The sequence below is a fragment of the Antennarius striatus genome, chromosome 23, assembly GCF_040054535.1.
Source record: "Antennarius striatus isolate MH-2024 chromosome 23, ASM4005453v1, whole genome shotgun sequence".
Lineage (NCBI taxonomy): Eukaryota > Metazoa > Chordata > Actinopteri > Lophiiformes > Antennariidae > Antennarius > Antennarius striatus.
In genome coordinates, this window is record NC_090798.1 from 2,166,818 (window position 1) to 2,179,622 (window position 12,805).

At 36.9% G+C, this 12,805-nt stretch overlaps 3 protein-coding genes and 2 non-coding genes across 5 annotated transcripts; 4 read left to right on the forward strand and 1 right to left on the reverse strand.

The window, feature by feature from the left end:
* The first annotated feature begins 533 nt into the window (after positions 1–533).
* Positions 534–2,184, forward strand: LOC137590155 (C-X-C motif chemokine 3). Its single transcript, XM_068307582.1, has 4 exons — positions 534–788; positions 1,040–1,148; positions 1,532–1,611; positions 2,078–2,184. The coding sequence occupies exons 1-4, from the start codon at positions 725–727 to the stop codon at positions 2,143–2,145; spliced, it is 321 nt and encodes a 106-aa protein (XP_068163683.1). The 5' UTR covers positions 534–724; the 3' UTR covers positions 2,146–2,184.
* Positions 2,185–4,344: 2,160 nt separating this feature from the next.
* Positions 4,345–6,573, forward strand: LOC137590275 (interleukin-8-like). Its single transcript, XM_068307787.1, has 3 exons — positions 4,345–4,461; positions 5,054–5,174; positions 5,284–6,573. Exons 1-3 carry the CDS (start codon positions 4,410–4,412, stop codon positions 5,414–5,416), a joined length of 306 nt encoding a protein of 101 aa, XP_068163888.1. The 5' UTR covers positions 4,345–4,409; the 3' UTR covers positions 5,417–6,573.
* Positions 6,574–6,628: 55 nt separating this feature from the next.
* On the reverse strand, positions 6,629–10,000 carry trmt10b (tRNA methyltransferase 10B). Its single transcript, XM_068307786.1, has 9 exons — positions 9,893–10,000; positions 9,570–9,741; positions 8,914–9,019; positions 8,680–8,813; positions 8,433–8,585; positions 8,146–8,224; positions 7,244–7,311; positions 6,984–7,107; positions 6,629–6,888 (listed from the first exon to the last, which is right to left on the reverse strand). Exons 2-9 carry the CDS (start codon positions 9,699–9,701, stop codon positions 6,737–6,739), a joined length of 948 nt encoding a protein of 315 aa, XP_068163887.1. The 5' UTR covers positions 9,702–9,741; positions 9,893–10,000; the 3' UTR covers positions 6,629–6,736.
* A 1,318-nt stretch (positions 10,001–11,318) lies between these two features.
* On the forward strand, positions 11,319–11,534 carry LOC137591034 (small nucleolar RNA U3). Its single transcript, XR_011034586.1, has one exon. It is a non-coding gene; the product is annotated as a small nucleolar RNA U3 (small nucleolar RNA).
* A 919-nt stretch (positions 11,535–12,453) lies between these two features.
* LOC137591031 (small nucleolar RNA U3) lies at positions 12,454–12,669 on the forward strand. Its single transcript, XR_011034583.1, has one exon. It is a non-coding gene; the product is annotated as a small nucleolar RNA U3 (small nucleolar RNA).
* The last annotated feature ends 136 nt before the right edge of the window (positions 12,670–12,805 follow it).

The following is a 12,805-nucleotide window of genomic DNA, read 5'->3' on the forward strand; positions in this document are numbered from 1 at the left end:
ATTGTGGGAAATATATTTTTTTGGTCAAAGCACACTTTTGACCTATTTATCTTTGGACACTCTGACCTTTTATGCTCTCACATAGGAGTGAGTGTGTCTGTGTGTGTTTTTGTTTGTCTTTCATGTGGCCCAGTCATGAACTGGCATCTTATCTAGGGTGTACCCCCCCTTTTTCCCCCTAGTCAAGCTGGGATAGGCTCCAGCAACACCCGTGACTCGCATAGTGGATAAGTGGCTGTAAATTGATGGATGGATCTTTCTGTCCATTTTAGTCTTATCAATATCTATCCAGCATAATATATTGATTGATAATTGGCAACTACAATAAAGGAATACACAAAAAATGGAGGATAATTTAACAACTTTTGTGCAGATTGGGATTTAAATAATCTCTAATCTTCAGTATCAGTTAATTAAAGAGCATCACTGTTTCCTCATGAGGAACACATTCCTCAGCGTGTCGTTTACAGGAAACTGACAACTAATTGCTTGAGGATTCTGAAGAAAATGAATTGCATCACAAAATTTGAGTGGGCCTGTCACTGTTTATGTTTTCCAAGGAAATCTCAAGGTCAAATCCGGGTGTATAAAAACTGGTAGCCTGAGTTTAAGGCTCATAATCCCACAGCAGGGCAGATTGTTCTAATCTGAGCGAGGACAGGAGGTTTTGACTCTCTTTGAGATCCAGCAGATCCTCTCATCAGATCACTCACTGATTTCTACCATGAAGAACATCGCAATCCTCTGCATCTTCCTCCTGGCATGCATGACTGTCAGCCCTTCTCCAGGTGAGTGTGTGCTGTTTGTCTGGTGGTTTGTTTCTCTATGAGCAGAAAATTAGAACCCATTTTCTTGGATCCATGAAGTTTATTTTGCATAAATCACCTGAAGGATTTTGATGAAAATTGCTTGCAGAAACTTGCATGAATGAATTAAGAACCAATAAAATTTTGCTTCGCTCTCTGAGCTTAAAAATCTGAAAAGACATACTAATAATTCTAGAAAATATTTACACAGTTTTCTTGGGTTTTTTTTCCAGTTATTTTGAGGTGCAAGTGTATAAACACGAGACCAATTGTGAGGGTTTCTTTCATCGTTAGTGTCCAAGTGCATGATCCTCGTCCATACTGCAATAAGCAGGAAGTCATGTAAGTAATGCAAATGGTTTTTTCCCCTGTAAGATTAATAATCTTACATTAGGAAAATTAGGGGTAATTATCTTGTTTTAAAAGTTTTTGCAATTTTTTTTGTCCTGGTCTATTTATTTTTAATTGAAAACATCTTATTTTAGGATTTGTTAATGAGAAAAATGTTCTTGCTGCACATACAAATCATTTTACTAGGATTAAAGCATTAGCTTGTCCTTATTCAGCTTTTTTTTCTTGTGCTTTATCTGCTCCTTTTTTTGGCAGATTACAGTGATAAATAAATAAATTAGAACATACATTAATTTTCTATAATTGTTTTGTCATGTTTGATGCATTCAATGACAGTAATTTGATTGATTTAACACCTGAACTCTTTTTTTCAGAGTTACAATGAGAAACAGGAAAACATTCTGTCTTGATCCCACGCAAGACTTCACCCAACAGATCCTGCGAAGAACTCAACGTAAGTTGGAAGGAAAGCTTTGTTTTTCTTACCTGCTACTTTTCATTTACTATGAATAATTATTTATACTGTTGGAGAAGAGGGGGGAAAAAAGTGTATGGATGTTTTTCTGCAAGAGGGGAGGTCAGACATTCGTCTCTCTTGGGACAGTAAGCCAAGCGTATTGATTGCAGTAAATTAAATAGCATGTTTTTTTAATCACGTAAGTATGAAAACGCAACCTAAAGTTAATTATCTGGCTTTCATCCAGTATATTAATGCTCTTTGTTCTCATTTATTACATTGGTAAAAAAACAAAACATCTTTCCATTGAGCAACCTGTGATATTTGAGACTTGTGATACAGGTCACAAGCTGATGTTAAGTCATTTTAAGAGTTGGGAAGCCAACACATTTGGAAACCACTGTTGTAGAGAAGTAATGCTTCAAATTAAACATTGAAACATCTTATTATTATTTCTTCACAGGCAGAAGGCAAAAAATGAACAACGTGGGACTCACAGCACCAACGGGACCCCCGACAGTATCGTCATAATTGTGATTATTACTTTTATAAATAAAATCATTAAAAAGATTTCATCCTTGGTTGTTTTTTTTATTGAAGAGAGCGTGATTGTTTTGACTGCTTTAAAAAAAAAAGGAGACCATACAACTGAAAGAATTAAAATTGTTTCACTTCCTTTGTTCAGATTGACGCAGTAATTTGTGAAAGTGAGAAATATTTAGTCACAACTCTGTTGGCACTGAAATGACAAGGGTCCCAGAAATAAACTATTCACATTTTTTAACAAAAACCACTAAGACTTTTTAAGTTTATGTATATGCTGATGACATGAGTTTATTTCTTCATATTGAATCCACTATTTACTAAGACTAGGTTATTTATGTCGCTTGGATTTCTTCTTCTACCAGCAGATACACATGACTTCCTCTTTTCGGTGCTGGTCATGACCTGCAGTTTGGTTAGTTATTGAGACACAGTGTTCTACGTCTGATGACATTTATTTTGAACATTTTGAAGAAGCTTATTTCGAGATAAATAATTATATTTGACCGCATATTCATTTATAGAGGTCAGGGGCACATCACATCTGTCATCTTTCATTTTGTGCAGTTATTTGAAATGTAATTCAAACTGGCATTAAATAACGTTGACTTTTGCAGAAATGTGAATTAAGGTTTGTAGTGGTGTAATGTTCTCTCCCATAGAGACACATGTGTTTAAGGATAATGTACTAAAACAGCAATAGCTCTAACCATGTGACATGACTGATGATGAGGTGAGAATTATAATAAATCTGAAGAATGTGAACGATTGAAATGTTTTTCCTTCTTATTCTTAATAAACAACCAACATATTGTGTTGATATTTTCTAAACACACAGACAAAGGTGCTGTTTTATTAATTAATTAATTAATTAATTATTATTTTATTTATTTTTTAAATTATTTTTATTTTTACTATTATTTTTATTTATTTTCATTTTTTATCCGGGTTCTCCTGCTTCCTCCCACCTCCAAAAACAAGCAGCTTAGGTGATTTAATCATTCGATAAGTCAGTTGGGATCGGCTCCAGGAGCCCCCATAATCCACAAAGGCGGGGGATGTGGAGAAGAAGATGAATAGATGCACATTGTTGGGGCCGTGCTGCTTTGGTTTAGAAACAAAATCCATTTAAAGGAACCACAAAGATGTTTTTCAAACGATGGTCATGCTGAGTTACGCCGTCAGCGTCGTACCGTCAGGTCGCCTTGTGACTTTACACGATAACAAACTTTTTTACAGTTAAAACCCAAAGATCTGATGAAGACACATGGCTTCAATCGCACAAGACTGTCTACACTGTGGTCAGTCCGTCTGAAATCCTGTAGAATTTTTTTTTAAAAAGGACTGGTTTGGATCCACGACTAAATCAAAATCACTCAAAAATCAAAATCACTCAGTGACCTGATTGATCTTCAGGTGGTCAAAGATCTTTTAACACGATTTAACAAACACACAAATACTAAAGACGTGATTGAAGACGTGATTATCAGAGTAATATCCATCCATCCATCCATCATCCATCCATCATCCATCCATCCATCATCTACAACTTTTGCAGAACTTAGTTGCAAAAATTTGTAATAGATGACAGACAGAAGACAGACAGACAGACAGACAGACAGACAGACAGACAGACAGACAGACAGACAGACAGACAGACAGACAGACAGACAGACAGACAGACAGACAGACAGACAGACAGACAGACAGACAGACAGACAGACAGACAGACAGACAGACAGACAGACAGACAGACAGACAGACAGACAGACAGACAGACAGACAATAGATAGATAGATAGATAGATAGATAGATAGATAGATAGATAGATAGATAGATAGATAGATAGATAGATAGATAGATAGATAGATAGATAGATAGATAGATAGATAGATAGATAGATAGATAGATAGATAGATAGATAGATAGATAGATAGATAGATAGATAGACAGACAGACAGATGGATAAACCTCAGTGGGGCCTCTGGTTTCTCCCTACAACCACCATCCCATGACTACCTTCTGCTGCACATGTGAACGCTGCACAATGAAACCAACACACACACACACACACACACACAGACACACACACATACACACATACAGTATATAGTAAGTTTTTTTTTTCTCTCTCAAACATCCCCGACTGAAGCTCACGTGGACCACATGACCGCCTGGAGAGTATTTAACGTGTCTCAATAGCTGGATGATATCATCGAAGGGAAGGACGTGAACAAGCCTCTGCACACAAGATGAAGCTCTGCATCCTGCTCCTGCTCAGCCTCCTGCTCGTCTTCGTCCATGGTAAGAGCTCAGTGGGGAGACGGCAGAAGACTGATGGGGGTTCATGCACATCAGACATTAAATTAGAAAAACTTTTATTTCGAAAATTCAAAGCAGGAATGAAGATAAATGATGATTAATGCACTATTCTTATTAATTTGAAACAAAATAAAGACACAAAAAGAAGATGAGGTAACTCGGATGAAATAAGTTTATCCGTTAAGTTTTAGCATCGTATGAAAAAAAATTGAAGTCCGTCTTCAATGTGCAATTTGTAGTGAAATGACGACAGCAACAATCATTGATTGCGATGCTGATTTTGAAGATGTTTTGCACCGGGATGAGAAACTGTAGTCATATTTAACATGAACAAAAGCTGATCTCTAAGGAACGTAATAAATCAATCATTTGGGGACATCTGATTTCATGTTAAAGATGATTTTAAGGTTTTTCCCTCAAGTTGATCCTCTTTTTTCGGGCAAACATTCAACACTGTCCTCCTCAGAGGGAGGTGTTGTCAACAGAGGAAACAGTCGTGGAGTCTTTGGGTCACCTTTTCAGTTACCTTTCATTATAAATGAGATGTGGGGTCCTGACTGAGCGTCTGTTGCAGGCATGCCGCCGAACACCCGCTGTCGGTGCCTCCAGGTGGAGTCCAGGATCATCCCTCCTGACAGCCTCAAGAGCATCAAGCTCTACAAGGAAGGGGCCCACTGTCCAGACACAGAGGTCATGTAAGTCAAACCGATGACATCACAATATGAGTTTATTGATTTAACATCATAATATTTCTTTATAATGTCTCTAAAATGTTTGTTTTTTTCTCTCGATGCTTCTGAGCAGAGCGCAGCTGGTGAACGGGGATAAGGTCTGCCTGGACCCTCGCTCCTCCTGGGTGAAGAAGCTCCTCCGCTTCGTTCTTCAGAAGAAAGTTAAACAAGCAGCGGCAGCTCCAAAGAAGACCGAAAAAATGTGATGCAAAGGCAAAGGCCGCGTCGCCATGACGACACAGAAAGCTCACTCAGAGCTGTGCATCTTACTTTAAATAAAAAAATAGCACGAGGTAACAGTTTGTGCAGCTTTAACAGCTTTATGTTTTCTTTATTTCTCTGAATTTTTCTTCTTGTTGTTTTATCCTAAATGATTCACACAAAATATGTTAATCTTAATTTTCTCTACTTTTTTTTTTTTTTTTTTTTAAATACGCAAAATTCATGCAATGATGGGAAGGGAATGTGAATTTAGCCATCAGCTAAAGTAAAAGTTGAGAATTGTAAATTATTTATCTGGTCAGTTGTATTTTGTTTCACATATTCACATGAAATGTTCAAATAAAAAAAAAAACAATGCAAAAATAACGACTGATTCATTACTCTGTGACAGATATATAAGCTATAAGATTATGTACTGCTTTAAGCATGAATAAATAAATTTTCAAAAGTTAACTATGGCTTTTCTTGCATTTAATAATACATTCATGAGCAGGTGGGCTATATTTCAGCTTTACTCGACTTTGCCCTGATTACAAATGTGTTCTTTAGCCAAACACACACTTTTAATATCATGATAAATCCACACTGGGAGGTGATGACTGGTGGGACGTCTTCACGTCCAGTAAAACCAGTCGTTCTTCCAGAGAAAACAAACAAATCTGGCAGCACTGCTTACATTAATGTCCATTTATCTGCAGGGAGACGTGTCCTAATGGGATTAATGAGTCGGTTATCTTTGATAAGTCCCAACAGACTGAATGCATCTCGTCTCATCAAGCAGTGGACCCCCCTCGTCCCCCCCCTCAAATAATAAACATCACTGATCCGTTCCAAACTTTGACTCTGTGAACTGGAAATAACACTCGCTGAAAGAGTCAACACAAATATGTTCTGCAGAATTTTAGACAAAATCCAATCAAGGGAGATGCAAGTTGACAAAAAAATTGTTCTTCGCTGCCAATTTTGTCTCATTTTTTCAGCTCATACGAGTCAGATTAAGCAATAAACCACTCGAGTGAAGTGATGCTAAATGTTGGCTGCGACACTGTAAAGTAGAAAAGACGATGAGACACTTCTGACATCACTACAGTACAAACAAAGCTGTCCTCCAATGCAAACAGCCTGTCTGAATAATTTGATAAATGAATATAAAGTTCACTGATTCACAAGAACAAAAACACATTTTTTAAAAAAAATTACAAAGAACATAAATCAGCTGATTTAATAGTTTAATTAAAGTTAATAAATAAAACTAAACAGTGTTCATTCATGTTGAAATGAAAAAAAGGGTGAGTTGTTTTTTTTTAGGATGACTGAGTCTGAGTCGATGCTGACTGGACAGACGGCGGTGGGGAAGCTTCGGGTGCGACCACATAACCCTTCCCCTGAGGGAACCAAGACTGAAAGGCTTCCATCCAACTGTTGGTGCAACGGAACGTCAACAAGATGTCAAACACTGCAGACAGAGAAAAGTGTTAAGAACAATAAAAAACACATTGGATTCAGTCATCGTCCAAAAAAAAACAAAAAAAAAGACGGGTTTTCACTCGCCTTGATTGACAGCCAGGATCTTAGAGTGAAAATTCTTGGCGTTGTTTCTCTTCACCATGAACTCGTCTATCGGTAATCTCGCCGTGTGAACGCTCAACTCTCTGGCTCTTGAGAGACTCAACTTCTGCATAATACATTACAAAAAAAAAATCAATTTTTGTTTTTGGATATCAGTGAGAAGGGACGCTGGGTTTTCTTTGGCCTGAAAAAGCAATCATCTCGAATTCACTGATGGATTCAATGCCGTGTGGGAGCCATACCTTCTGGATGCTCTCATCCACGAGGCCGCCAAGAACGTACACCTTGTCATCTTCGATGGTTTCTAACGCTGAAACAAAAGAAAGCATGAAAATAATAATAAAAATACTATATCGTGTCATATTTTGCTATTACTTGTAAAATCATAAATTAACTAACGTATGTTTACTATATAACCTCAATCCTCACGGGTGGTTCAGATAGTTTATCACACTCTGCATTCTTGACCCTACACCCATGTATTCTTGTCACCGCATGGCCAAGCATTGCTCTTAGATGATTTGTTATCCACCAGATGTTTTCATTTACCGGTACTCAGAACCAGGTTCAGATCAGGACTGAGGCTCAACAATTTTACATTGATGTTAAAGGTCACAATGAAACACTCCTAGAAAGAAAACATGAATATTCCTATTGTTCTCTCACATCTCTTCACCAGCCTCCTGCTTGTGTGAACTGACTCTCAGAGCTCTGGATTAAATTACAAAAACAAATCTTTGTTTTCTAAGTACTTATTCTCGCTTCAGAAGAAGTATTTTTTTTCCTTATTCAGTAGAGAGAGATTTTCCAAGACATATATAGAAAGGAAAAACTAAGGGGAAGACCATCAATATAGACACAAAAATAAGATATAATTACACATTTTCTTGTGTTTTATTGTGTATACATTACAAAATATGTACTAGTTAACTTTGTTTGTTGTGCTAATGTTAGCAGTTCCAGGTAGGTTTGGACAAATCAGGGACGGGGAGTAATGATCCCTCTGCTGGCCAGAATATATACAGTACTTAGACTACTGTATATGTGATACACTTAATTCAATTGGAAATTTTGCATATCAATAAAATGTAAAGGATTGTCCAATCTGTGAAGCTTTTTTTAATTAAATGCTGTTAAAACAAACCTTCATCAGCATCTGGTGTGAGGTAGACAACGGTTTCAGGAGGGAAAAGGTCCAGACAGCTTTCTTCTGTTATTTCAATCTGAAAAATTACAACAATCAGACTCAAATACGGAAGAAGAGACAGAAAAACTACATTGATATATGCACAAAAAATAATTTTAATTATCACTAATAAAGTTTGAATAAAGGGCTTTCCATCCGGTTGGGTCGTTTCAGCAGTATGTGTGTGTGTGAGTGTGCGACATTTAAAATTGTTTATCTTCAGGATGTAATCGAACAATAATCACCACATAGTTCAGGAAGCCATCGTTCATTCGGAGACACTCTCTGTAGAGACGGCTGTCTTCTCTCAGGTCTGTTAGGAACAGGTGAAACGGTTGCGTTGCTTTCTTGTTCGAGCCGTAAAGTCTTCTCAACTGGCCGGCTAGTCGACTTATTTCCTGAACCAGAATAAAAATACTCAGTTAGCTGGAGTAACGCCGAGCAGGAGACCACAGTTTGAACCACAAACAGCTGCTTTATGCTGAGACCTACCTTGTCGGACATGATGTCTGTCATACTCAGGTCGACGCACAGTTTGATCCCTGTGGATTGAGCTTCCACTAAACGCTCTTTGGTGATTGCTTTCATGACCCGTTTGGTAAATTGAGGATGATGTCCATAAACGCCTGCAAGACAAAAACAGGGGGACAGTGTTAGTTCTGGTTGTTAAAGCTCTAGAGTGAAATATAAACTAGAAAATCTTGAGTTTCTTCATTTGATAGATACCAGCCTGCTCCTGGTTGTTTTTTCTCCTTTGCTTCTCTTCTTTCCTCTTGCTTTTCTTCGTTGCCAGCTGCCTCTCCCAGTTACGCTGCTTTCGCAACACATTCCTCTGTTCATCAAATAAGCAAGTAAACAATCAACAGTGCGGAATAACTCCAGACATCCACTGGTTTTTGGAGGATATCACCAAAACAGTTTCATCTATCCATTTAGTAAAAGAACATGTCTTGATTTTTAAGTACAAACCCAGGCATATGTATAAATTTCAGATTCTCCTTCAGCTTGCTGTTTACGAATTTTCCATCTGGTTTAAAGTGCTTTTAAACTGTGTTTAAAATCCCGCTGAAACTCATGAGGAATTATGTTTTACACACACAATAATCCTGTAATTTGGAGATATGAGCTTTTTACCCCAAAAAGACACACAAGATTAATATGCTTTTAACTGTAGATCTTCTGTGTCTTTAACTAACTTCAAACTTATCAAACTTTTCCCAACGACGATCATTATTACTGTTCTATTACATGTGAGAAAATTTATAATTAGGTATCAATGAAAGAAATAGTCAGTTTTTGGGTACTCTAATGATTAATTAAGCCTCGACACTTGGATCCCACGTCACCTAGAGAGGATTTAAGGTTATTTTTTGTTAACTTACTGAATGAGCTTCCCCTTCTCTCACTGGCCTGCATTCCCCGACATCTGTCTCCAAGTTTATGTGAAGGAAATCCACCATTTCCGAAACTTCGTTCATCTGGATTTCAGACGTATTTGAGCCAGTATGCTCCATTGAAGGTGTTTTCTCTTTTAACTGGTGTCGTTGTTTTCTTCTGTAATTAGATGTGACCAAATTAATGCTTGTTTCTCGCTGTCGAGATCTCAAACAAGGAAATAATTAATCAAAAAACACGATTCTTGAGTATGACGCCATTTATTTCCCAAAAAAAGTCATTTCTGTGTGTCTATGTGAAATAAACTGACCTAATAAAACACGATCGTCCAGAAATACATTAAATATTGCTTCTAAAACAACAAACGAGCGATGGAAAGGTGGATAAACACGCCTTAAACAAAACTAGTGTCGCCGAAGTTGAACACATGTGAGCGGCGCAGGCTGATGACGTCAGAGTAAACAAATGAAAGGAAGTGAAGATGCTCTTGGTTGGGTGTAAGTGACAGTTTTTCTAAAGCAAATATGGTCGGATTTATTGAGTCATAGGTCTACAATACCTTCTTTTTCATCTTTTTATGCGATATTTAAATGCAGGTGAACGTATTTTGTGGTAGTTTATTTTTCACACCAGGAGAGGGCAGTAGAATATCAATACTGTACAGTATAACGATATACAATAGTACTGTAACTCTAAATCAGCATGTCAAAGCGCTTCAAGGCGTTCCAAACAAATCAAACTATAAGTTTAATTTTTTTCATGTCTTACTATCTCCTGAGTTTGATATTTATGTATTCTGCACATCTGACTGGAATTTCAATTACGTATTTGAAATACTGTGCATACATTTATAACACCGTTCGTATGTTGCGAATATAGTATTTAATTGTTTTCAAAAATAAAACAACGGTGAAAAAGACTATAGAGACAAGGCATTTAAGAATTAACAATATAGAATCTATGGGACAACAAGTAAAGTTCAGAACAAAACAGACAAATATTAAAGTTTCGCAACCATTCAACGTGTTATTGCAGTAAATAAATTGAATGATGAGTCATTATTAAGAGCGATACAATTATAACATGAATTTTAACTGATATCGGTGATAATTATAAGAAGTAAACGTTTTACAATATTTTAGTTTTAAAATAAGCCTGAAATTCGTCATGACGGTCGTTTTCTCGACGTCGTTCATGTTGACTGACAAACAGGAACTTCTGTTTTAATCTTGTTTGTAGTCGGAAGCTGAAACCCGGAAGTGGCCGCACAGATGGACTGCTACAATGTCGTTATTAAAATTGAATTTTCTCGGCATTTCCTGCGTTACATTACTTGAATCTCCAGTTTTGTTACGATATATGAAGAAAATATTCAGAAATCAAATTTATTATCAGTTTTTATTGAAGTAGTTTTCTAAAAAAACAAAAAGAACCTCTGTTGATGTTAGCATTTCACGCTAACACGCTTCGACGGATGGTCTTAACAACCAATGAGAGAACAAGACGATGAGCAGGTCACCCAGAGGCATTGTGGGAGCGCTGTCGTAGAACTACATATTTAAAGATTTCTTCAGCTTTCAAAGACTTTAGACGTGATAGAAGTAAAAATATTGAGGCTTTATAGTATAATGACAGCAATAAAGTGTAAATATGTTGTATGGCGTTTGGTTCTGTGCACCGTAACAATGAAGGCTAGTGACGTTAGACTAAATCCCAGGGCAGACCCCAGTAAGGTTAAGACTATACTTTCAGGGATCATTTCTATAGTTTCTTGCTGGAGAAATGCTTTCTAAAGTGATTGGTCTCGCTACCCACGATGAAGAGGTATTGATACTTCTCTCTGAGCGCGAAGCCGGCTTTGAGTAACGACGTTAGTCGTACGCTCATTGCTATTGATGACCGTTCAGAGCTTCCTCTGGAGGCTTTGAGGGGAGGAGTATGATCAGAGTGGTAGTGAATACTTGTTAAATAACAATGTAGTGAAAAGACTTGCGGTATCATAAGTATACAACCCGGAAGTACGTACATGTTAAGTTCATGGTCATTACGTAGTTTAGAAATTTGAATCTAAATGTTCTTTGGTGAACCTCCGCTTTATTATTTTGTGCCACTTGATTTAGTGTAGTGATGAGACCGATGGGACCTGTATGCTCTACTGAACAAACATAAATGTAACACTTGTTTTTGCTCCCGTTCTTAGTGAGATGAACTCAAAAGATTGAAAACATTTTCTGCACACACACAAAAAAAACATTTACCTCAAACATTTTCACAAATCTGTCTAAATCTGTGATAGTGAACACTTCTCTTTGCAGAGATAATCCATCACTAAAATGACAGTAGAGTTATGTGTACAGTCATAGATAGATAGACAGACAGACAGACAGACAGACAGGTTTTTATTATCCTAAACTGGGAAATTCACACGTTGCAGCAGCATTCAGACAAACGGAAAATATACATTGAAGAAAATTAAGACATGAAAGTAAAGTCCATATGAAATAGGTGATTATTATTAATATTAATTTTATTATTACTATTACTACCAATAATAATAATAATTATTATTTTGAATAGTAATAATTCCTTAGTATAAACATTACAAATATAATAAATTGATAAATGTGGAACTTGGAATACTTTCTCGTCTCAGAACTTAACCCTGGGTCTCTTATTTATAATTTTTTTAGTGACGATAAAACTACATACAGTATCCATTTTTATAGTCCGATGATTTCTGTTTAGATGATATCCGTAACGGTTTTATTGAAATAAACACTAACAGCTCTGTGTCTGCGTTTGTTTCTGAACACCGTAACAATGAAGGCTAGTGTCACCAGACTCATACAGCGGGCAGACCTCTGAGACGTTAAGACTATACTTTCAGGGATCATTTCTATAGTATCCTACTGGAGAAATGCTTTCTAAAGTGATTGGTCTCGCTACCCACGATGATGAAGTATTGATACTTCTCTCTGAGCGTGAAGCCGGCTTTGAGTAATGACGTCAGTCGTACGCTCATTGCTATTGATGACCGTTCAGAGCTTCCTCTGGAGGCTTTGAGGGGAGGAGTATGATCAGAGTGGTAGTGAATACTTGTTAAATAACAATTGAGTAATTTTACATATTAATGACGTAATGTAATTGTTTTTACTATGACATCACATATCATTACAGTGAATCTCTGAATACACCAGTTGTTCTGTATTTTTTGACCGTAACT

What these genes read in the sequence shown, in the direction of transcription:
- trmt10b (XM_068307786.1), bottom strand. Translation starts at nt 9,701, where the DNA reads ATGGAGCATACTGGCTCAAATACGTCTGAAATCCAGATGAACGAAGTT. An exon ending in GAGAAGGGGAAGCTCATTCA is followed by an intron (nt 9,020 to 9,569) that starts GTAAGTTAACAA and finishes TTTGATGAACAG; the next exon opens with AGGAATGTGTTGCGAAAGCA. An exon ending in ATGGCTTCCTGAACTATGTG is followed by an intron (nt 8,225 to 8,432) that starts GTGATTATTGTT and finishes GTAATTTTTCAG; the next exon opens with ATTGAAATAACAGAAGAAAG.
- LOC137590155 (XM_068307582.1), top strand. Translation starts at nt 725, where the DNA reads ATGAAGAACATCGCAATCCTCTGCATCTTCCTCCTGGCATGCATGACT. An exon ending in GACTGTCAGCCCTTCTCCAG is followed by an intron (nt 789 to 1,039) that starts GTGAGTGTGTGC and finishes TTTTTTTTCCAG; the next exon opens with TTATTTTGAGGTGCAAGTGT. An exon ending in TGCAATAAGCAGGAAGTCAT is followed by an intron (nt 1,149 to 1,531) that starts GTAAGTAATGCA and finishes TCTTTTTTTCAG; the next exon opens with AGTTACAATGAGAAACAGGA.
- LOC137590275 (XM_068307787.1), top strand. Translation starts at nt 4,410, where the DNA reads ATGAAGCTCTGCATCCTGCTCCTGCTCAGCCTCCTGCTCGTCTTCGTC. An exon ending in CCTGCTCGTCTTCGTCCATG is followed by an intron (nt 4,462 to 5,053) that starts GTAAGAGCTCAG and finishes CGTCTGTTGCAG; the next exon opens with GCATGCCGCCGAACACCCGC. An exon ending in TGTCCAGACACAGAGGTCAT is followed by an intron (nt 5,175 to 5,283) that starts GTAAGTCAAACC and finishes GCTTCTGAGCAG; the next exon opens with AGCGCAGCTGGTGAACGGGG.